Below are 24,342 nucleotides of genomic sequence, written 5' to 3'. Positions count from 1 at the left end.
TGTTGGTTGGTATAAGGTACTGAGATTCCTTTACTTATAACTGTTTGTTTTGATAATAGTGGATTCTCGGGAGTAGTAACCTTAAATTCATCGAGTGGGGTTTTGCCTCGATGGTGTTCCCCATTTGTAAACAAATCACCTGTGTCAAATTTATTTTCTGCTGCATTTACTTTAGCTGGTGATTTGTTTGTGCTACCACGCTTATTGCATGTAATTGAATCTAATTAATTCAGTTGGTTAATTAATTGATTATTTTTGCCAAATGAGTCAATACATTTTTGTCCTATTAGCTAATAACAAGGTATTCCCTCTCGCCTTTGCTGTTGTGGATTGTGAGTTAGGGTTTAGTTGGAGGTGGTTTTTACTATGCCTCAGAGATATGATTGGCGATGTGATACTTGACGAAGGCATTTGCATAATTTTTGACTGACATCTTGGTATCAAAAATGCCATTACAACCTGGCCTAAAGATCGAGATGGAGGAACATGGGTATTTCATAGATATTGCCTTCGACATGTAGCTAGTAACTTCAACACACATTTTCATAACTCGACTCTAAAGTCAATGGCGTTGAAAGCGGGATATGCTACTCAGACAATTAAATTTGATACCATAATGGAGTCCATTAAGCAGGTGGAAATTGAAGCCATTAGGAAGAACAAGAAGGTGACGGGGAAGGATGGCAAGGAAAAAGATTATCTTCCATACACATACCTAATGAGTGAGTCTATGGATATGTGGACCCAGTCACATGATAGTGGGAGACGTTTTAGGGTAATGACAACCAATATATTAGAGTGCTTCAATGGTGTACTGAAAGGTGCACGAGGCCTTCCTATTGCCGCAATGGTTGAGTTCACTTGGTCCAAACTTGTTGCATATTTCCATGACCGGCATAAAGAAATAACTCATGATTTGTTGGAGGGTAAGAGATGGAGTTCATATGCCATGTCCACGTGGTTGGAAAATAGGCGTAAATTTGAGAAACACTATGTCAAGGCATTTAGCAATGAACATGCAATATATCAAGTGTTTACTTCAAGCAACAAGTGTAGCACTGGAGGGGGAAACCACAGTTATGAAGTTCGGTTACTGGAAAGAACATGCAGTTGTGGGAAATGGAAAAACATTAAGATCCCGTGTTCACATGCAATTAGAGTATGTGATGTGCTAAAAATTGATTCGACCACATATATTCACCCATGTTATAGTTTGGAGAATGCCTTTAACACTTATTCACATGCGTTTGCGGTTCCTAAGTCAGAGTCATTGTGGAGGGATTCCATAGGGCCAAAGTGGTTGCTTAATCCAACATTGTTGCAGGCCAAAGGTCGACTAGTGAAGTCAAGAATAAGGAATGAGATAGATAGAGTGAGAAATAAGGATCGAGAATCGGGAAGGCGAAGGGAGGACGCAGATTTGATAGAGAGTCAACCTAAGCAGACATGTGGACTATGTCATGCTTCCGAATTTAACCGCAGAAAATGTCCGCAGTCCTGTGGCGCTTCGACAAGCGGTCATGTTCCAAACTAGGTAGGTGAAAGATGGCAAAAAGTTCTAGATCTGTTAAATAATTGTTGTTCATTTGATGTTTACCTAATGTTTACTATCTTGTCTCTTAACGTGATTAGTCTACGTTTTTCAGGTATGCTTCCATGGACGACATTTTTGTTGTGCTGACCGCTGATCTTAGGAAAATTGACTACATTGTATCGGCACAATTAACTTTTTGGTTCTTCCTGAATGTACCTGTAATTCTCTATCCAATGTACCTGTTTGAAGTTTGTGATTTGAGTAGTACAATTAGAACTGCAAATTAAGCGTGGTTGGACAAGTTTAGAATGTTGATATATTGAGAATGCATTTTGCGGTAACTTAAGTGCATTTACATTGTAAAGTTATGTTTATAAAGAGAGCGTAACAGTTTCTATAGTTTAGTGCCTATTGAGAACACCTTTTGATGTAATCTAAGTGTATTTCTATTCTCAGCTTCTCTGCCTCTCAATGAGTGTTTGTGGTTTACATTTATGTTTTTGGTTTGCCTGCATGTAGGGGGGGGGGGGGGGGAAGTTTCCAGTGGATATATAGGGAAATGCCTTTTGGAAAGTTATCATGCTTGGTTGTGAATATTAGGGAGCTATGCATTGTTTCTGCAGGGGTAAAAAAAGTTTCTAGTGGAAATCGAGTCTTAAAGACTCGATTTCCATTTGAGTGGAAATTTCGTAAATATATGTACAGGAACTTGAGTGTCAAAGACTCGAGTTCCATTTGAGTGGCATTCCCGTAATTAGTTTTGAACTCTCTGCTTGCATACTTGTCGCTTTAGAACTCGAGTACAATATTTGGAACTCGAGTTTCATTGTTTTATTTTATTTTTTTGAAGGCAAGCTAAGCTCCCATAAAATTCAGTCCTAATGGAACTCGAGTTTCATATACTCGAGTTCCACTGGGAATTTTTTCAGTTATTTTTTCCATACACTTATTTTATATGAGCTTTTTTTTTCTTAGCTTATGCTTTTTTTTTTTTTTTTTTTGTTTCTTAGAGCTATTTATAGTGGGGTATATGTTTTTGAAAATAAAAATAAAACACTGGAGAAGGCAGCTGCACATAGAAAAGAAGGTAGCACATCAAGTAAAATTTTTTTGAGAAAATTTGTAAAACAAAATAGATTTTATAAGTTGAATGTCATAAGTTGACACATGATATAAAAAATAGGAACCAACTTTCTAATTTACCCTATTATTTATTTATTTTTTTATTAATGATTGAAATTTTATAGCGAAAAAGAAAAACATCACAAAATTTGATATTAGACATGTAGGTACTTATGTCTAATATCAAACAGGTACATTGGATAGAGAAGATTGAGCTAGTTTATAACTGCCCCCATTGTCAACATTTACCACAACTATGAAATTTTTAACTATGAAATAACAACTATGGTTTCGTAAGTAATGCATTAAATGGTGAAGAATGCAAAAGAAAGAATTAGGCACAATTTGTAACCTCATAAAAGTTGCTTGGAACTCCAATACAATGCATCAAAACAACAAAGCTGGATTCGTCAATTATAGACTTTCTATATTACCAATCCAACAACAGGAATATTGTAAAATCTCTAATTTAATCAACAAAATTGTTAAACAGTTTCGTCAAAATTTTTAAATTTTTGAACCAAGTTAGTTAGTTCAGTGTAAAATTTGGATTTCAATTAGAGATTAATTTTACTGCACGTGTTCCATCTAATCGAAGTTTTAAAATTTTTGTGCTAAATGAGTTAATTTAGAGTAGAAAACACGAATTCCAATATAAATAAATCATAAAAAAACATAATCATATATCTTTTAAGTATATCCATACATATGTACGGAGTGACAAGCTAGTTTCTATAAATTAAAAAAATAAAAATTGTAAAGTACTCCACAAAACAATGAATGCAAGGTGTACTAAATGTATTGGAATGTTAACCGTCATGTAATGCATTTTCACCACCACTACTATCACGAGGTATTACTATGTGTAATGGTTGTATGTGAAATCCCTCTACTGTTGCAATGAGTGAAAATTGCATATTGTGACTGCAACCATAATGACTATCACAACCACCACCTACAACCATGTCGCAAAGAGGCTTCAATTTTCTTCCATTTTTAACATCAATAAAAGGTATAAGTTTAATTACAATGTACACTTTCTAAGTTCGATCAAATCCTCTTTTAAGAATTACCATCTTGATTATCTTAGGAGATTCCTATAGTAATCATAGAGATAATCAGAGACCATATATGAGATGACTTTAGAACAATGGTTATTGATGGGTTAGATAAAGATAATCCATATATAAATTCCCAAATGGATGACCTTTGGATCAGATATGAAAAGCAATGACTTCAGAAACTCCCTCCCATCACTATAATCCTGAGCTAAGGCACTAGAATATGGGGGAATCTCCCTATATAACTCCTAAGATTTGCTTATTGGCACCAGTTCAATAACAAAAAATGATTTAGTCATCCTTGCTCAACTCAATATATATACCGAACTCCTCCAACCATGGCTGATATGAGTGAAATACACACACAAAGTATAGTGTTACCCCATTGGTGAAACTGACTTAAGCATGGGAGAAACGAAACTTAGGCTGACATTACACCAGTGTCACCTTACCTTTTGGTCCATTACTTTGAGTGTGCAGGCATAATATCAAAGACAGTCCAAGATCTAGGCTCAAACAAAATCTATACTAAAACTCAAAATATTTGAGGAGATAGAATAAAATAACGAAAACTCCAGCTCAAAAACTCCGCACCCACCTACAGTTACGAGCGAATAACATAAGATAAGATAAGATAATACCACTTAATTACTAAGAAGAGTACATTGTATAACACATTGAATATCATGAAAATACTTAAATGCAAGTGGAGCTTTTGGCCATGGGCCATAATCACATCCAGGTGGGGGCTCTATCTTCGGGCACAAGAATGGCAACCTTGCCCATGCCCAATATTGGACCAATTGCAACGCCCCACCAATCTACGAATGACCTTTATGGCTTGCCTGACACAACTCTTTGTACAACCATGCTAGGCAACCACTACCCCAACTATACTATGGCGGATCACAAAGGTTCCACAGGAATTCCAAGAATATCATATGCACCCCATCTCCCGACTTGTCCATGAAAATCTTATCCCCTAGTAGCATTAAAATATAGCACTGGGCATACTGATGTATCTGAATCTCCATTGCATCATGAGGCAATGGCTTTGCAATGTGCTCAACAAGGCGGTTGATGAGAATTCTTTGCCCTGCCAAAGTTTTTTTGTCATTCGCCGAAACTGCAAAACCAAGCAACTCCTCGCACAGAGTGCTCCAATCCCCCCCACCAGTTGGCCCAACCAAGACCTCACCGTCTATAAGAAGTCCCAAAATGACCTCTACATCTTGTAGGGTGATTGACATCTCACCATGTGAAAGATGGAATGTATGAGTCTCTGGCCGCCATCGCTTAACTAGGGCTGATATTAGGCCATGATCTATCTCTCTGGACGGGGCCCTAAACAATCCTTCTAGCCCCACCAACGTGATAATGTCTATCACCCGATTGTCTGACATCGATATCTTTACCATCTCCTTAGAGTGACCATGGCACTCAAGTAGACCCGGGTCCTACCAAATAGATAAAAATTATAGTGGTTGTTAGAACTTTGAAAGAACTTGCTAAAATTTAAAGAGAACGTAAAAATTAAAGCGGTTGTTAGAACTAGATATTTTTCCTCGCCATTCCAAATATCGGTTGATCAATGATTTGATTGTTTCGTCAGCACTGAATCATCAATGGGACTAGGGCGCATGATCTCTGGCTCCTCACTGATCCAAGGGTCCAGACTACAAAGAGTGCTACTATGAGATCATTTAAACCCATCGTAACATTTATGATCGATGATTTTACAAAGTAAGGAGAATGTCTGAAAAGCAGATTTAATATGAGTATGCAGCTAGGATATAATAAAAACAGGTTTAATTATATCATATGAAAAATAAAAAAACTCATACAAGAATGAAGAAACTAAGTAAATTCAATCATAATTTGACCCCAATGTTACTAGATAGAATCCAAATAACACATGAGAGAACTAGCATTGTGCCCAACCAAAAAAAAAAAAAAAAAAAAAAAAAAAAAATTCAATACAAAACATAGATCCCAACTAAACTAAACTAAAAGCATGAACCATACTCACACTTGTCTTGTTGTCTGAACACACCTACATAATGTCTTTCAATCCAAAAGCTACCATTACACAAAGGCAAATAATCCTCATAAATTTTTACATGGGGCACCATGAATCTATGAAAATTATTAGTAAAATGTTTGATTATCAAAAAAAAAAAAAAAAAAAAAAAATCCATAGGAAATGGAATTACTAATAGCATTTATTGTTTATTCTTCCTTATCACCTTGCTAATCTTGGATTATATGCTACAAGGACATTGGCATTATTACTAGCTACTACTATTATTATAAATTATCTGCATAATTATCATTCTTTGAACAATTTTATCATTTCCTTATTAAGGGCATGTACTAGAAGAGGCAGCTAGCATTGCCTTTAGGATTCTCCAATCACATAAGAAAAGAATATGTTTCACGTACGCATGCTTCTTCTATGTATAAACCCCATTTTCTTTATTGCAGTAACCCATGCCATAATCTTAGTTGCTGATTTTTTTTTTCTTATCTCATTTTTATAGGGAGCCTTTTGCTCCTTTTTGTTCTTTGTCTTAAGCATGCTTCCACGGTGGAACAGCACATAGGCAGTGTCTCCTTCCAACTTGCTAGATGACAAAGTTTACATTCCAATAGATCTATCTTAAAAGGTCAAGGTACATTAAAAATGTATCACTACTTCGGCTTGTGGTCCTCTTACCTCTATATATGGGACATGAAAATATGGACATAATATATATATATATATATATTTTTTTTTTGTAGGGTCATGTTTTGTAGCCCAAGTCCAAGATGTATGGGATCTTGGACCTGCGAGCCCGGAACAATAAATTTGTAGAGAGTGGGTCGAAGAGCTAGGCTTTAGTGCATGGGCAACGGCTAACATGGTGTTTATCACGATGAAGCCAAGATGAACATGGTGTTTTCAAGAACTCCAGTTTATGGTTTTCTTCCACTATCTATGTGTGGGAGTGCAGCATTAGGTACACGATTCAATGTAAACATTCATCTCTAGTCTAGAAAAAAAAAGGTAAATAATCATCAGTTGAATTATTTCCATTTAAAACAGATTTTGGATGCTTGTTTGATTCAATAACTCAATAAAAAAAATAATTAATAGTAGTTTCTTTGAATATATTATGTTGAACCTATGACTATAAATAGAATTTACATAATATTTCAAAGAAATTATTATGCATTTACAGCTTAATATAAAGGAAAAACAAAAACCTTGAGATAGAAGACAGGTAGCTCATTATCTTCGTCTAAGTCCCCCCACATCACCTTTCACATCTAGCAAATCAATACGAACTACAAAACACAAACATAGAAAACTCATCAAATTTTCCCCACAAATAAAACAATAGTACAAATACAAATTAAATTTGTCACTGAATCCTTAACATTGAAATAGTAAGCAATGGAAATTAATAAATCAGAGAGAGCTTTAAAAAAGAGCATCAAGAACTCTCATTTCCACCTTCATGTTTGTGTATTGAATTGATGTTAGTTGCATTGAAAACTATACATAAAATAAAAACCCATAAACAATTTTTCATCTAGAATAAGAAAATTGTGTTATTTCAATTTCAACTTGTTAGGTTCTAAAGACTTAGGTTTTTATGTATTTAGAACTCTAATGTGTATTGTTGGCAAACCATGATCAAAACAATATGGTTAGTAGTGTTTAGTCTTGCTCAAAGTTGTATCTTTTATGTAAAGTTGGAATTGAGTTAATGCAAAAGTTATTGTGCATTTCGGCCTGGTTCGATCGATCGAAGCTTAGGCTGGATCGATCGAATCTTAGGCTCGATCGATCGAATCTTGGGCAGAATGCATTTTTCTGCAGATTTCCAACTCAACCCTAGTTTGTTTAAAACGTTTAGGGTTTTCTAATTTGTCCTAAGTAAAAAATGCAAACCCTAGCCACATTTTAGTGTTGCTTATATTGCTGTTTGTGTAAATCTCTTGTGAGATCTAGAGGAGCTTTTCTTTACACAAACTTAGGGTTTTTAAGGAGGAGATTTTATCTACACCTTGATGATCAACTCAGTTGCTGCCATTGAAGCTTAAAGAAACACAAGCGGGTGTGCTTGTATCTGGTGGTGAATCCAAGAAAGAAGGAGTCTGTGGATTCGGAGTTTGCACGTGGTTGTGTCAGTAAGTTCTACTGGTAGGTAGCAATAAGAAGTCGAGCGTGGGGGCTTGTAAGTCTTATTGTATGAACTTCGATTCTTTGAAGATAGTGGATTCAGGTTTACCTTGAGGATAGCTAGGTTAAATCCTCCCCAGGTTTTTACCGATTTGGTTTCTTGGGTGATCATATCTTTTTGTTATTTATCTTTCTGCTGCTTTGCATGATATGCTTGTTTTGATTGTGATAACCTAGTTTTTGTTAAATTGGACTAAGTAACAACTTGGCTAATTACCTAGGTTAATTCAATTGTGTTTTAAGGGGTCTAAAAACCATCACAACTAACAAATCAAACAACAAAGCTATATTAGGGGAAGGAAAAGAATTGAAACAAAAACATGCCAACAAACTACTTGGATGTTCATGGCCTTCATGCTGGACTTAAGTTGTTCATGGCATTCTTGTTAGACTCAAGTTGGCTTCTTAGGTAGTAAAAGTTTATAAAATTTTCATACTATTACATTCCCCAAAATTCACCAAATTTGAAACAATATTCTAATTGCAAAATTTATGGACTAAAACCCCAATAACATGCTCAAAATTTCAAAATTAAAAAAATCAAAATTCTTTGATTTAAAAAAAAAAAACTTTTTGGGTAAACTCCATAAAATAAGCAAGTTTAAGAGAGAGAGAGAGAGAGAGAGAGAGAGAGAGAGAGAGATTTATCATGCACAAAATCCCTAAGAAACTCGAGCCCTGTGGAACATACAGTTAAAAATTATAAAAATTGAAACCTAAAAAAAAAAAAAAAATAGAAGCAAAAATCTCATTTAACCAAGCATAACATAATATTTAACTTCTCCAACTAACATACTACATATATAGTAGTACATTCTTTTGGAGCAAAAAAAAAAAAACATAAGAAAGAACGAAGGAGAAAAAAAACTTAAAATGCAGTAATTAAATTAAGCTTACTACCAAAAAAAGAAAAAAAAGGAAAAAAAAACCAATTAATAAAGAATCATTTGTAACCCTTGCTTAACGTTGTACAACTACAAACATGAAAAAAAAAAAATGCAAGCATCTGCAATGAAAGAAGAAGTTATTAAGGTGTTCATCTCTTGTTTGAATAACTCTTGGCCTTTTCTGTTAGTTTATCTACTCTATTATCAATTTATCACAGCTGAATGTGGCAATACCTAATTACGTGTCAATTAAATCAATTAGATATTTAAATACATCCAATCAATGCACAATCATCTATATAAAACAGGAAATTAGTATTATTGATTAAGGCATGGATAAAGGCTTCGGTACAATCCATAATGACCCTCCCACACAATTCAACAAGTAGCAAAACTACCAAATTGACACAGAAGATATATGTACATATAACAAAGTCACGTGTATTATGGCTACAATCTAAGGTTTAGATCATAAACTATCCACTATAGTGTGACGAGAATAATGTAAACCACATATGGAGATTGACCTGCAGGCTGCAGCTATTCAACAACAATGAATCTATGTTCCTTCTTCACAATGCCAGCCTGCACAAGGAAGGTGGAAGCATTCTTCCTCTGATCTCCCTGAAGTTGTATAACCTCAACTTCATATAAGCCTAATAAAAATAATCACATATTGGGGTAATTTTCCTTACCCTAATTTTTGAGCTTTTCTTTACAGCCAACGACAACAACTAAAAATACAAAAAAATTGTAGACCATAAACTCAATACCAAAACAGGAAAACATAGAAGAATTAACCCTATAAATTTTATATATACGTAGAAAATAAAATTTAAGTATACCTCAACTTGATATACAGACCTTGTAGCGGATGTAGATATCGACAGCTCGTACAGAGGAGGCAGCTAACAACTCCTTGCCATGAAAGTTGACAGTGGCCTTGAACCTGGGCTTGTGGTTGGACCAATTTGCCTTTTGCAAAAGGATGCAGATAGGAAATAGAGTGTTGATTGAAATTCTGAAATACAAAAGAGAGAGCAATGCGTCCAATAATTGAAATTAGCAAAACCCACTATAGGGCTCCAAACCCATCAATCTAAGCAAATCATTCAGAAGGAACACTCCCAAACGAAACATGAACAAAGGTGAAATACCTGAAGTGAATCATCCACATTCTATCATAATTTCTGAGCTCTTCTTCAAATATGCTGTTTTCTAATTCAATTAAATGAGGAGTTTTGAAACCGTGAAAGATAGGAAGAGCAAAAGGAGTGATTCACTTAAATAAGGAGAGGAAGAGATGAAGGAGGGAAGAGAGAGGTTGGAGTTAGAAAGCCGAAGGTCTGAAGTATCTATTGAATTTTTCTTTGGAAGAGAGGGAGGTTGGCATTAGTCATACTGAAGGTCTGAAGAAGAAGAAGAAGAAGGAAGGGTTGGCATTTAAAAGAACAAGGGGTTGGGTTTGGGCTTAATGGTGAAAAGCAATGTAATATTCATTTTTTGGGCTTTATGGTCATCATAATCAAAGCTATAAAAATCGGGCGGTGGAGATGTGGCTGGAAATCATTTTCTTTTTAATAGTATCTTAAAATTAGGGAAAAATTTAGTAAAAATATTTTAAAATTATAGGAGAAATTCGAGAAAAAAAATTGGAAATGACATGGCCATTGATGTGGCTTAACGGGAGCGTAGCAACAATAAATGTTATGCTTCAGTTTTTAGTAATATATAGATATAGATATAGATATAGACTAATATGTAACCCATGCTTACGCACAGAAATGGTGAATTGTAGTGTTGCTATTGATATTAGCTTAGGTTATTAAACATATAGGACATAGTTTGACTAGTACATTTGGAGATATTAATATAGTTTTTCCTTGCAATTTTCATGATATTGGTTATGCTAAGTTTTTCATTACATTGCTATTACGCATATAATTTTGAAAATTACTATTAAATCTACATTTATAATATCAATTCACAATTATTGTCTGTGAAATTCTACTAAATACAGCACAAAATAAAATAATAAATTGGTCAAATAATATCTCTTAAATTGAATGGGGATAGGTATATGAGATCGTTCAGCTCAATTACAGTTTATTTCGTACAATATCTTCGCATACAAATATCTAAATAGAAACTGTATAAAAAATATACTCATTAGTTTGGAGAAAAAATAATAACAAAAATCTAAACAATTTAATTTGCATGGAAAGCTAACAAAAGCAAAATCCAATTTTAATTCTAATTGAATTTTCTCTAAACTATGGTTTAATATATATATATATATATATATATTTATATAACCTAGTGTTGAGGACAAATTTTTCACACCACATGGCTTTATTTCATTGGCAATCCGCACCACGTCAACATTATCATGGATTTTGGGAAAACCTCTTTTAAAACCCAAAAGAGCCCATATTTACACAAAAAGGCGTCAAAGCCCATGGTTTAAGCTCATGACACATCATCTCATTTTTGGCTCATGATCCAAGCTCATGAGTCTCATCGGGGGAATTTCAGGAGTCGTGGTTTGGAGGGCTAAGAAGTATGTTTAGTAAAGCTCCAGTGGTTCAAAGTTGATAAAGGAAAACATGTTGCTTAGTGTGTCTTCCCCAATTCCCTAAACTCTGACGGGTTAGTGTGCAATAGGTAACATTTGGTAAACCTCTCATATCACATAACACTTAAAATGATAAAACTCTCCATGCTCTTTATATAAAAATTAATGTTCATCATATAATATAAGTTTTAAAATATAATTATATCAAATCATTATTTTCATATAAATCAATTCCAAGGACATGGCTAAATAGATATTAATATCTCATATCTAGCATTAAAATGCTCTCTTTACTCTTCAAGATTTGGTTAAAATATAAAAAGACCATGATTACATCTCTAAAACTTCATCAAATATATTTTCCAAAAGAGAAAACTTAGTCGAAAACACCAAAAACGGTTCCAGCGGAAGCTGCAACAGCTTCTACGGAAGCTGAAACAGCTCTAGCGGAAGTTGTAAATAGCTTCTGCAGAAGCTGAAACAGTACCAGCGCATTTTGCAGTAGTTCCAGCTGTGGTACCAGAAAAATCACATAAAGCTTATCTCACCATCTTTAGTCAAATCATGAATTTAATGCCAAATACTTTCCTCCAAGCAAATGATGTCATTCAGACGACATCATCCGATTGTAATAGCTGTGATTGACAGCTGTTACAGCTATAACTTCAGCCATTAAGTCTCAAACTTTCTTCTTTTGGCCAAAAAACAAAAGACCACTTACTTTATCAAAGTTTTTTCCTGATTTGCTAGGTTTCCCTTCAACTAGTTCTGATCTAGTTACATAGCTTGACTCAATATAAAGAGGACTAAGCTACACACTAAGGGTCCTTCTCTCTAGGCTCCTCTCTGATCTCTATCCTCTTTGATCCATCTCACCCTCTTATGCAAAAACTTCACTCATTTTGCTGCAAAATACACATTTTTACACTTCTCCATCTCCCTTACAAAAATATCTCTTCTTAGAGCACACCATTACACACTAGCCTTCTCTCATCTTCAATATTCTGAAACTCCATTCATCTTGCTGCCATATCTCTAAAAGATCTTCATATCTTTCTTCATTCCTCTTACAAAATCTCTCTTCATAGATAACAACACAACACACATATTACAACACCATTACCCATTACCCATCTTTCCCACACTCCATTATTCTGAAACTTCATCATTTTTGCTACCCAAAACACATCTCCATCTCATTCTTTATTTCTCATACAAAATATTCCTTCTTAGAAAGTAGCGTAACCAATGTCATAATACAAAAAACAATCCCAACAGTAGCCTTTACTACATTTAACCTTCACTTATCTATCTCATACTTCCATTTATTTTACAAAACACATTCCTCACAAAATACCCATACATACTTCTCATATATCTCTGAGCTCCATGTCTCATAAATTATACATATACAAGATCCATGTCCAACAAAGTATCTACATATAATTCTCATACATATTACAAAGACCATATCTCACAATATATACATATTCCTTACCATCTCCACACATCTTAAAACAAATCAAACATTCTTCCAAGAACTTATTACTAAAAGCCCTTTCTTATGAAAGGCAAAAACTTATAAAATCAAAAGCCTTTCTTATGGAAGACAATATCACTCATATTTGACTAAAAACTAAAAGAGTATTACATGGAGAAAGTAATTTAAGTGTATGATGAAAGGGGATAAACTTAACCAACCTATGCGCACGGCTGGACATACTCTCTCTTCATCCAGTTGCACCCATTTTTCCCCTTCAATCATGAGGTCACCATGGAAGGACTCATAATATCATATTGTATTGCTAGACTCATTCTATCACGCTGCTGAAATGTCTAAGTCCACTGCTGTCCTACGGCTGGAGTTCCAAACTATGAAGATAAGTCATTATATTTTACCTTCAAACTTATATTATCAAGTATATTTTGTTCATTATTATTATACCACTCAACTAATGTCATTATACTGTTGGAATCTTAATAGCTCATTAACGCTATATGGCTAGAGCCACAAACTATGAAGTTCACCAACATTATACAGCTGGAGCCACAAATCACATGAAGAACAAAGTGATGCTACACAACTGGAGTCAGAAACATAAAAGATAAGTCAATGTTTTCTCCATCTTTGAAATTACATCATTGAGTATATGTTAACTCATTATCATTTTACTATTATCTCACCATTTAATAGACATGGTCTCACTAATAATAAACATACATATTAATAAATTGATATACCACCAATGGACATATATTACTTGGACATAAACCATTGTTGGACTTGTATCATTTGGACATATACCACCAATGGACATATATTACTTGGACATAAACCATTGCTAGACATACCTTATTATGATGAACATGAACCATGAACCACAACTGGACATGAACTATTGGACTCATCCCATTGTTGGACATTTGACACCTAATTAATTATTTTCTAATATTGGACATCACTCAATATACATAATAATAACGTATCAACTCACCATTTAATCAAAGCTATCATGCTAAGCATATTATTTATTTATTTCAACCATTATCATGATTCTAAGACTTTGGGTTTTATCTATTTTGTAAGCTTAAAAATACACCGGTAGCCATTGGTCTATGCGGCCCAATGTCGAGTTCTGGGTTAACCTCCCCAAAACAAATCCGGGCCTCGCAAAGTCACACCTCCAAAGGCACGTGGCTGCACGCAAAAAAAAAAGCCCTCGACACCTAGTTAGTAATGGATTGTAGATAGTCATGATATATTACATAAAGGACAAAACTTAGGTATAATATCTTAAGTGCTGTTTCTTATGTTCTCCTCTTAAGATTTAGTTATGTGACTATTTAACTAAAAAATACATTTCCATCTTATGAGGAAAAATCCATGGCAGAATCTTAAAAGGGGAATTTAGGAAACAACACTTAAGTACAGTACTTAAGTCTTGTTCTTACATAAATGACTTATAAATTTAAATTGTTTTATTTATATGATTAGGTTTTCTGTGGTTTATTTATATTGGACTCCTCATTTTCTATACTAAATTAACTCATTTGACAAAAACATTATAAAATTTAGATTAGATGAGACACGTGGCGCAAGAATAAACTTTAATTAAAATCCAATTTTTACACTAAATTAACTCACTTGGTACTAAAATTTAAAATATAGATTAGATGGGACACATGACCCAAAATTAGACTCTAATTGGATTCCAACTTAAATTCCAATTGAATTTTCTCTTAGTTTTACCTATTAATATCTATATATATATATATATATATATGTAGAGAGAGAGTCTAGTTTTGTAACTCCATGCATATGCATGAATACACTTAAAGATATACAAAAAGATAGTATAATTCCTATATATATATATATATTTTAAATACTATTGTTAGTCATTCTTATATTTTGTTAACTCTTTAAAAAATCTTGAAAGAATCTTATATTTTGTTAACTCTTTAAAATTCTTGTAAGAATATTATAAAGTATAAAATGTAAATTGTCCATATTTATTTATTTATTTATTACTTCTTAATTTTTGTTATTGTGAAGCACCATTTTTTTTTTTTTTTTTTTTTTTTTTTACGATTTATTTATTATAGACTCTTTGGTTTTTGTACTCAATAACTCACTTGGATAAATATTTATGATGTGATCTCACATTTGATTTTAAAATTAGGAGATAAAACCCTCTCTAAAAATAAATAATTTAGGACATATGACATAAAATTGGACTCTAATTTGAAATTCTAATTGGACTTTCTCTAAGTTTTACCTATTAATATATACTAGTGTGTACCCCAAAATTTTTGAGGATGTTTAAATTATACATGGTATTAGGACATATGTGGAGCATGTTAAGAACATATGTCATTTAGAATTGGCTAATCTTTTAACAAAACACATTTTACTTGTAATTGGGTAGATCTATGATGAGTTTAATACTTTAAGGAACTAGAGTTCAAGTCCAAGTATTGAAGCCATGCAAATCTATCCAAGAATCAAGTAAATAAATGCTGTTTATTAAAACTCGACAGATAGCTCAACAGATGTATCTATCGAGATTTAAAATCTGAAGCTCGACAGACAGCTTGACAGCTGTATCTATCAAGAATTACGAAATTCAGATTTCCAGATCTGTTTTTCAAGCATATCCAAGCTATGTGTTTAGGTTTTCTTTTCTCACAATTCTAGACATATATAAGGATTATTTTAAGGGCCGTCATAAGGTTGTTGCACTTGTTGTTGCATGCATATTGTGATCGAAGACAATTTGCCCTAGTTCATCTTTCTCTTGAAGAAGCTGCTACGTTTGTACATCGTAGGGTTTTGTAACCAATGAGTTTCTTTATCTTCATTGTGTGGATGAACTAAAGAACTTTGTAGCCAACATCCTTCTTAAGTTGGTGTGTTAGTCACATACTGGGATCTGTACATCGATTGGTTAGTCACGTACTTGGAGCCGTGCATTGAAAGGAGAGACTGTCACTATATTATAAGTCCAATTGTGTATTAGGGTAAGGGTTTAACTGTAGGTTGGTATAAGGTACTAGGATTCCTTTACTTGTAATCGCTTGTTTTGATAATAGTGGATTTTCGGGAGTGGTGACCTTAAATTCACCTAGTGGGGTTTTGCCTTGGAGGTTTTCTCCATTCGTAAACAAATCACCGTGTCAAATTTATTTTCTGCCGCATTTAGTTATTTGGTGATTTGTTTGTGCTACCACGATATTGCATGTTAATTGACTTAATTAATTAACTTGGCTAATTAATTGGTTAATTTACCCAAGGGGTCAATACATTCTTGACCTATCAAGTGGTATCAAAGCAGGCACACTCTGATTAAGGTTAATCTTTGCTGTGTGATCCATTGACCCTTGTTGTCATGGCTCCAATCAACAGGAAAAGATCTTTTGCTTCAAATACATCTTGTTTTTCTAATCTCTATTTGAATGAGTGTCTCAGAAAATGCAAGTCTAAAAGTTATTTGAAAGCTATCATGATAATTATTGAAAAAGATCTTATTGTGACAAAGAAGAAACTAGACTATCTTAGAATGAAAATATGCAGAGGAGTTCATCTGGGAAGAGTGAAAGTTAAAGGCTTTGATCATAACTGGTAGATGAGAGAAAACACCATTCCTATAAATTTGTCATCTAAGCATGAGGTGTGTTTTATAATGAAGTCCGCATTCAAGGTAATGGAATGGTTTGTGTGTGTGTGTGTGTATGTGTATCTGTGTATGCGTGAGTGTGTGATTTAAAATTTAATTAGTTTTAAACTCTTCGATTTTTACACCCAATAATTCACTGGCCACCAAAAAAAAAAAAAAAAAAAAAATTAGATGGATTGGATTTGAACTCTTTGATTTATACACTCAATAATTCAGGTGACACAAAATTAAAAATTAAATAGGACACGTGGTGCAAAATCGAGAATCCAATTAAAATCTAATTGGATTTTCTATCAGCTTTGTCTATTAGTATATATATAGATATATAGATAGAGTGGAATTTAAAATAAAAAGAATTCAAGAAAATAGGGTACAAAGATTATACACAATGTGTGCTTAGCCTAAAGTAGGTTCCAAATTGTTATTTTTACAGACAGGCATACACATGACCTGTTGTTCCATAAACATACATTGAACATACATACGCAGTTGTGAGGCATGTGTACACATCCTAACAAAATGAAACTCTAATTCTACATCGTCTTCATTCTAAGTGATCAAACAAAATCCTAACCTAATTCTACAAACAAAAACAAGCATAAACTTTAAAACAAGAGAGATTTTGGAATTTAAAAAGCAAAGGGGCTTAACTTTTTTGAAGGATATTTAAATTTTGACCAGTCCCCTCAGGATATTGGATCCAAGCCAAAACACTAGAAGGCTCCATTCATATAAATAAATGTCATTTAATATAAATTTGAATTTTCTCTATAGAACAGTGTGTTGAGGACAAATTTTTCACACCACATAGCATCATTTCATTGGCAACCTGCACCACGTCAACATTATCATGGATTTTGGGAAAACCTCTTTTAAAGCCCAAAAGAGCCCATATTTACACAAAAAGGTGTCAAAGCCCATGGTTCAAGCTCATGGTACATCATCTCATTTTTGGCTCATGATCCAAGCTCATGAGTCTCATCGGGGGAATTTTGGTAGTCATGGTTTGGAGAGTCAAGAAGTATGTTTAGTAAAGCTCCAGTGGTTCAAAGTTGATAAAGGAAAGCATGTTGCTTAGCATGTCTTCCCCAATTCCCTGAACTCTGACAGGTCAGTGTGGAATAGGTAACATTTGGGTAAGCCTCTCATATTACATAACACTTAAAATGATAAAACTCCCCATGCTCTTTACATAAAAATTAACGTTTATCATATAATATAAGTTTAAAAATGTAATTATAGTATTTTATATCAATTATATTATTATCATATAAATCAATTCCAATCACATGGCTAAATATATATTAATATCTCATATCTAGCATTAAAATGGTCTCCTTACTCTCCAAGATTTGGTTAAGATACAAAAAGACCATAATTACATCTCTAAAACTTCATCAACTATTAACCAACTAGTCTATTACTTACCAAAATTATATATGGACTAAGCATATATTTTTTCCAAAAGAGAAAACTTAGCTGAAAACACCAATAACGGCTCTAGCAAAAGCTGCAATAGCTTCTACACAAGCTATAACAGCTCCAGCGGAAGCTGCAACAACTTCTGAAGAAGCTGAAACGGCTCTAGCGGAAGCTGCAAACAGCTTTTGCAGAAGTTGTGACAGCCCCAGCAGAAGCTGCAGAAGCTCCAGTAGGTGGACACATGTCCTAAAATGATGTCATTCGCCCATTAATGCCCAATCCTAGCAGTTGTGGTACTAGAAACAAGAGGATCCCATAAAGATTATCTTACCATCTTTAGCCAAATCATGAATTTAATGCCAAGCATTGTCCTCCAAGCAAAAGATGTCATCAGCCAGCTGTGACAGCTATGATTGATAGCTATGGCAGCAGCTCCATCAGCCTTAAGGTCCTTAGCTTTCTTCTTTTGGCCAAAAAACAAAAGACCACTTACTTTGTCAAAGATTTATCCTGATTTGCTAAGTTTCCCTTCAACTAGTTCTGATCTAGTTACATAGCTTGGCTCTATATAAAGAGGACCAAGCCACACACTAAAGGGCCCTTTCTTTGATCCCTCTCTCTGATCCTCAAGGTTCTGAAACTTGATTCACCTTGCTACACATATCTCTAAACTTCTCCATACTTCTCCATCTTCCTTACAAAGATATCTCTTCTTAGATAACACCATTACATTACACCTATTACACCACACCATTGCACATTATCCATCTCTCCCACACTTCAATACTCTGAAACTTCATCATTTTGCTTCCCAAAAACACATCTCCATCTCATTCTTTATTTCTCATACAAAATCTCTCTTCTTAGAAAGCAACACAATCCATGACATAACACAAAAACCACTCTAGCAGCAGCTATAATCTCATCTATTTACTATATTTAACCTTCATATCATCTATCTCACACTTTCATATATTTTACAAACACATTCCTAACAAAATACCCATACATACTCCTCATATATCTTTAAACTCCATGTCTCACATAGTATACATATACAAGATCCATGTCCAACAAAGTATCTCATATAATTCCTATACATATTACAGACACCATATCTTACAAAATCTATATATTTCTTACCATCTCCACACATCTTAAAAACATATCAAACACTCTTCTAAGAACACATTACAAAAGCCCTTTCTTATGGAAGATATATATTTATAATGCTAAAAGCCCTTCTTATGAAAGGCAAAAACTCATAAAATTAAAAGTCCTTCTCATGGAAGGCAATATCACTCATACTTGGCTAAAAAACCAAAAGAGCATTACATGGAGAAAATCATTTAAGTACACGATAAAGAGGATGAACTTAACCAACCTATGCACACGATTGGACATATTCTCTCTCCCTCCAATTGCACTCATTTTTCCCTTTCAAATATGAAGTCACCATGAAAGGATTCACTTCATTATGATGCTGAAACATTAAGTCCAATGATGTGATATGGCTGGAGCTGCAAAACATGAAGATAAGTCATCATATTTTGTCTTCAAATTTATATTATTAAGTATATTTTATTCATTGACATTATACCACTCGACTAATGTTATTATGCTACTGGACTCCTTTTCTCATGTTGTTGAAATGCTAAGTCCACTGATGTTATGGCTAGAGCTGCAAAATATGAAGATAAGTCATTATATTTTATCTTCAAATTTATATTATTAAATATATTTTATTCATTATCATTTTACCGCTGGATGCAAGCTATTTTAATATAATCTCACTATTTAATGAACATGATCTCACTAATACTTCATTAATGAACATACATATTAATAAATCAATGAACACCCTCGGACACACATTTTTTGGACATAAACCATCCTTGGACACACATTTTTTGGACATGAACTACCATGGGACATTTATTATTTGGATATGGACCATTGCCAGACATACCTTATCATGTTGAACATGAACCATGAACCGCAACTAGACATGGATTATTGGACTCATCCCATTGTTGGACATTGGACACCTAATTAAACACTTTCTAATATTGGACATCACTTAATAAACATAATAATAACGTATCAACTCACCATTTAATTAAAGCTATCATGCTAAGCATATTATTTATTTATTTCAACCATTATCATGATTCTAAGATTTTGGGTTTTATCTATTTTGTAGGCTTAAAAATACACTGGAAGCCATTGGTCTATGCGACCCAATGTCAAGTTCCGGGTTGACCTCCCTAAAACAAATCCGGACCTAGCAAAGTCACACCTCCAACGAAAGACACATGGCTATGCGCAAAAAACTGCCCTCGAAACAGTGTCATTAAAAGAATTTTAAATTCATTTTGGCTTATTTTTTGAATGGTTTGGAATGGGTCATTTAAATGTTAACCCAATACAAGTTTATCAAACATTTGAAATGAGTAGTGTTTGTGTATATTAAGGGAGCTATGTGGGTCATGTTGTGTCACTTGCTTAATAAATGGGTTAAGTTAGGGTAGACATGTTTTGAAATGATTATTAAATGAGTTAGGTTAGGATTGGCCTATGTAGCTGCATAACATGTCTTAAACACGATTTGCCATCACTGCTTGCCTGAACAAAATTGTTAAATCATGGTTTTTTTTTTCCACCTTTATATATATATATATATATATATAAAGATTCTCCTTCATTTTTTTTTTTAAATTTAATAATTTAATAGTTGGGGAGGAGTGGAATTGAATCTGGATGCATCATTCGGAACTACCTTAGAAGCTTATTGAGCTACAACTTAAAAGGCTCATTCACATTTTACATTACAATGAATTTCATATTTATAATGGGATACAAAAGTCCATGACATTTGAATAAAAATTACATATTGATTACTTCAATTCCATGATTTTCTTTAGCAATCAATCCCTTGATTTATTAACCAATCCCATAATTTTCTCTTGAAACCAATGTCTTGACCTGGTCCTCAATGGCAGAAAAAATGAATTATACTTTCTTAACTAATATGCCCTAATTATACATGTCATGCATATCTTGGCTATTTTAGGAAAATAAAATACAAGATAGAAACTCACACATAGTCATGTTTATGTGGCAAAATACAATCATATGCTCTTGGTGAGTAGAGTTCTTAGGTTCCAATCCTATCAATGGAGGAAAAAAAAAAAAAAAAAAAACAAAACACTGAAGTTTCTTGATGGTTTTTGGCTATTCATACACAAATATCTTAGCTCGGTTGTTGGTTTTATTTTTTTTAAACCTTATCCTCATAATAGAACGCAAAACATGGAGTTGGCCATATATGACTGGATTGTCTTGTCATCCATATCTTAGGCTAGTTTTTTGCATTACGAAAAATAGGATGTGATTATCCTCAAAGCTGACTCAATTTGTTATCACATTTATTTTTCCCCTTTTTCTTTGTAAATGACAACGATGCATGTTTTTGGCAACAAAACAACCAAAGAATTAGGAATTTGGATACATGTCTAAGATGAAGATAATGATTGACCATTCAATACTCTTACATAAACAAGTTATTTTAAGGTAAAGTTTGTTTGAAAAAATTAGCTCTAGGATAATGAAAATTTGCAGATGAGGAGTCCTAGCCTGGTCTATTTTCAGTTGAGGACTTATTATTTACCTATAAATCTGACCGGGGCCTTTCAAAGGTATTTTGTCTTTGCTTTGTTTGCCTTCTTCTGAGTTTTTAAGTGGGAACAAGATGATTGCCGTTGAGAACCAGGCACCTGGTACTGCTTTGATTATTGTTTCCTTCTTCCTTTTGTCCATGAATGTTAATAATTTTTATTTTATTATAAGTCTATAAGCTTAGTTCAATTGGAGTCTAACTTTTGTGTTCTTTTGTTTGAAAATATAAGTGCCAGAGAATGCAATACCAAAAGAAGCATTGGATGGATTTGTTGTGCCAGAATCAAATGCCTTTGGCCAATCATTCAGGTTTTGACATTTTCTTCCACAATCTTTGTTTATAAGATCAGGTGATTTTCATAAATGGTGTAGTTTCTCATTCAATGAATTATGTCGAAATGTGTGGTAGGGATTATGAATCAACTGTGAGGCTAGGCATTGTAGAGAATACCTATCAGTTGAATCATATTAACCAAACTTATGATTTTGTAAGTACACTTTCAATAAGTTAATGTTCAAATATTAAAGTTTAGGACTTCATAGATTCAATTTGATATATGAAACTTTCAATGCAAATGCAGGTAAAGAGGACAAGGGAAGAGTATGCAAAATTGAACAAAGCAGAGATGTCCATATGGGAAGCCATTGAACTCCTTGATAGTTTTGTGGATGAAAGTGACCCTGACCTAGAGGAACCTCAGATTCAGCATTTGCTGCAGTCGGCAGAAGCCATAAGAAAAGATTATCCTAATGAAGATTGGATGCACTTGACTGCCCTTATTCATGGTAAATACCCTATGCACACTCCTAGTTTCTGTTTTAAGGCTAACATGCAAAATATAAGTTCTTTGAATGTGCAATTGTATATTTTTAACTTAGTGGCTCTATGCTCTTATTCATAATATCAAATAATCACTGCACACACTTGGCCCTATTTATTCAAGTTTACATAAAACAACTTGATAATTGATTCTTGCATGGATTTCAGATGTTGGAAAGGTTCTTTACCACTCTAAATTTGGATCGCTTCCCCAGTGGGCTGTTGTAGGTAAGAAATGTTCTTAGACCAAATAAATGTTAATATATTTCTCCTGTTTCGAGTCATTTCAATCTGATGATGAATTCTGATGTCGCAGGAGATACGCATCCTGTTGGTTGTGCCTTTGACGAATCGATTGTTTATCACAAGGTCTTCTCAAAAACATTAGTTAATTATGATTGACATGATTATATATAGTCAGTCAATTGAAAGAAATTTCTTCGAATCTTTTGCATTGCAGTATTTCAAGGAAAATCCAGATTACAACAATCCTGCCTACAACACTAAACTTGGAGTGTACTCTGAAGGATGTGGACTGGAAAATGTGCTGATGTCATGGGGGCATGACGATTACATGTACATGGTATATCCTTTGAACCTTCAATGAATTTTTAATGAAAAATCTTTAATAAGATTTTCATATTGAAATTTCCACAATTTGTTATTCCAAAATAACAATCATAATACTAATAACGTTGTTTCCAAATCCTTAGGTGGCCAAGGCAAATGGAACTACTCTTCCATCAGCTGCATTATTTACCATCCGATATCACTCATTTTACCGTAAGTATTATTCTTTATCTTTTCCTGCAAATTTGAAAAATAGTTAATATTCTCGAATTGTTTTTATACAATAAAATGAGTTTTATCTGTCCATCTTGCAGCAATGCATACGGAAGGAGCATATAAATACCTAATGAATGAGGAGGACAAAGAGAATCTGAAGTGGGTTTTAACATTCAAGTAAGCTTCCATTTTGCTGTTTAATTTGTACATTTTTTTCTTTCTTACTCGTGTTCTTCCCCAACAACTATTCATTTCTCATTGTGCTAATTGTGAGCATCAGTGCTTTTCCCCACTAATTATTTAATTTTTGTTCAGCTGATTGTGACAACTAAATTGATTTTATTGTATTGTACAAAATAACAGCAAATATGATCTCTACAGTAAGAGCAACGTTCATATTGACGTTGAAAAAGTTAAACCATATTATGAATCCCTCATAAAAAAGGTGTGTACCAGTGCAAAATTCTGTGCTTCGGTAATTTTAAATCCTTTTTTTTTTCTTTACTAAAATTGGATTTTTCTTTCTTTCTTTCTTTTTGTAGTACTTCCCAGAAAAGCTCAGATGGTAATCCTTGAGGTTGGAAGGCATACTGCACTAAGGGAAAGGATCCGGCTTTAGACTGCCTGCCATACTTTTAGTTGTGCTTGCTTTCAATTGGCAATGTTAATTTTATTTATATATGCACTACAAATTTCTGTAATCATTACTAAGAAATTTGTAAAATATTAATAAATAAAACACATCATAGAGATGAGGCGTGTTCATTATTATTTGGCTTGGTTCTTACTTCTTATATATTGATGGCCAGGAGGCCATGTGTGGGATGTCTTTAAGGCCTTGGGGCCTAATCAAATAATGCCAATGTTGCGGCTTCAACAAGAACCCCCACCAAAAAAAAAAAAAAACCTACGAATTGTACCTAGGCATGCTTTGTATCAGCATCAAGCAACAACAACGAAAAAAACCCCCTTAGAAATCAATACCTATGGTTATCTGGAATCAACACCAAGCTATTAAAGGAAAAACTCCAACAATCAATTTGATTACTGAA

At 33.6% G+C, this 24,342-nt stretch overlaps 3 protein-coding genes across 3 annotated transcripts in view; all 3 read left to right on the top strand.

Annotated features, from left to right (window-relative positions):
• LOC126699975 (bark storage protein A-like) overlaps positions 1–24,342 on the top strand; it is a 64,004-nt gene that overhangs the window by 23,877 nt on the left and 15,785 nt on the right. The gene's annotated exons all lie outside the window — the stretch shown is intronic.
• Positions 21,735–24,342, top strand: part of LOC126699976 (probable inositol oxygenase) — an 85,538-nt gene continuing 82,930 nt past the window's right edge. The window contains exon 1 of the mRNA XM_050397956.1: positions 21,735–21,785. Coding sequence (XP_050253913.1) covers positions 21,758–21,785 — 28 coding nt within the window. The 5' untranslated portion in view covers positions 21,735–21,757. The remainder of the gene's footprint in view (positions 21,786–24,342) is intronic.
• LOC126699676 (probable inositol oxygenase) lies at positions 21,914–23,930 on the top strand (the record flags this gene model as incomplete). Its single annotated transcript, XM_050397629.1, has 10 exons — positions 21,914–21,993; positions 22,094–22,172; positions 22,266–22,470; positions 22,673–22,732; positions 22,821–22,873; positions 22,965–23,087; positions 23,218–23,287; positions 23,389–23,467; positions 23,654–23,735; positions 23,833–23,930. Coding segments are annotated over 10 exons (858 nt in total), but the record flags the coding sequence as incomplete, so codon positions are not given.

Source organism: Quercus robur, chromosome 9, assembly GCF_932294415.1.
Source record: "Quercus robur chromosome 9, dhQueRobu3.1, whole genome shotgun sequence".
Classification (NCBI taxonomy): Eukaryota; Viridiplantae; Streptophyta; class Magnoliopsida; order Fagales; family Fagaceae; genus Quercus; species Quercus robur.
Note: the sequence above shows the minus strand (reverse complement) of the source record. Positions and strands in the feature narration are given on the sequence as shown.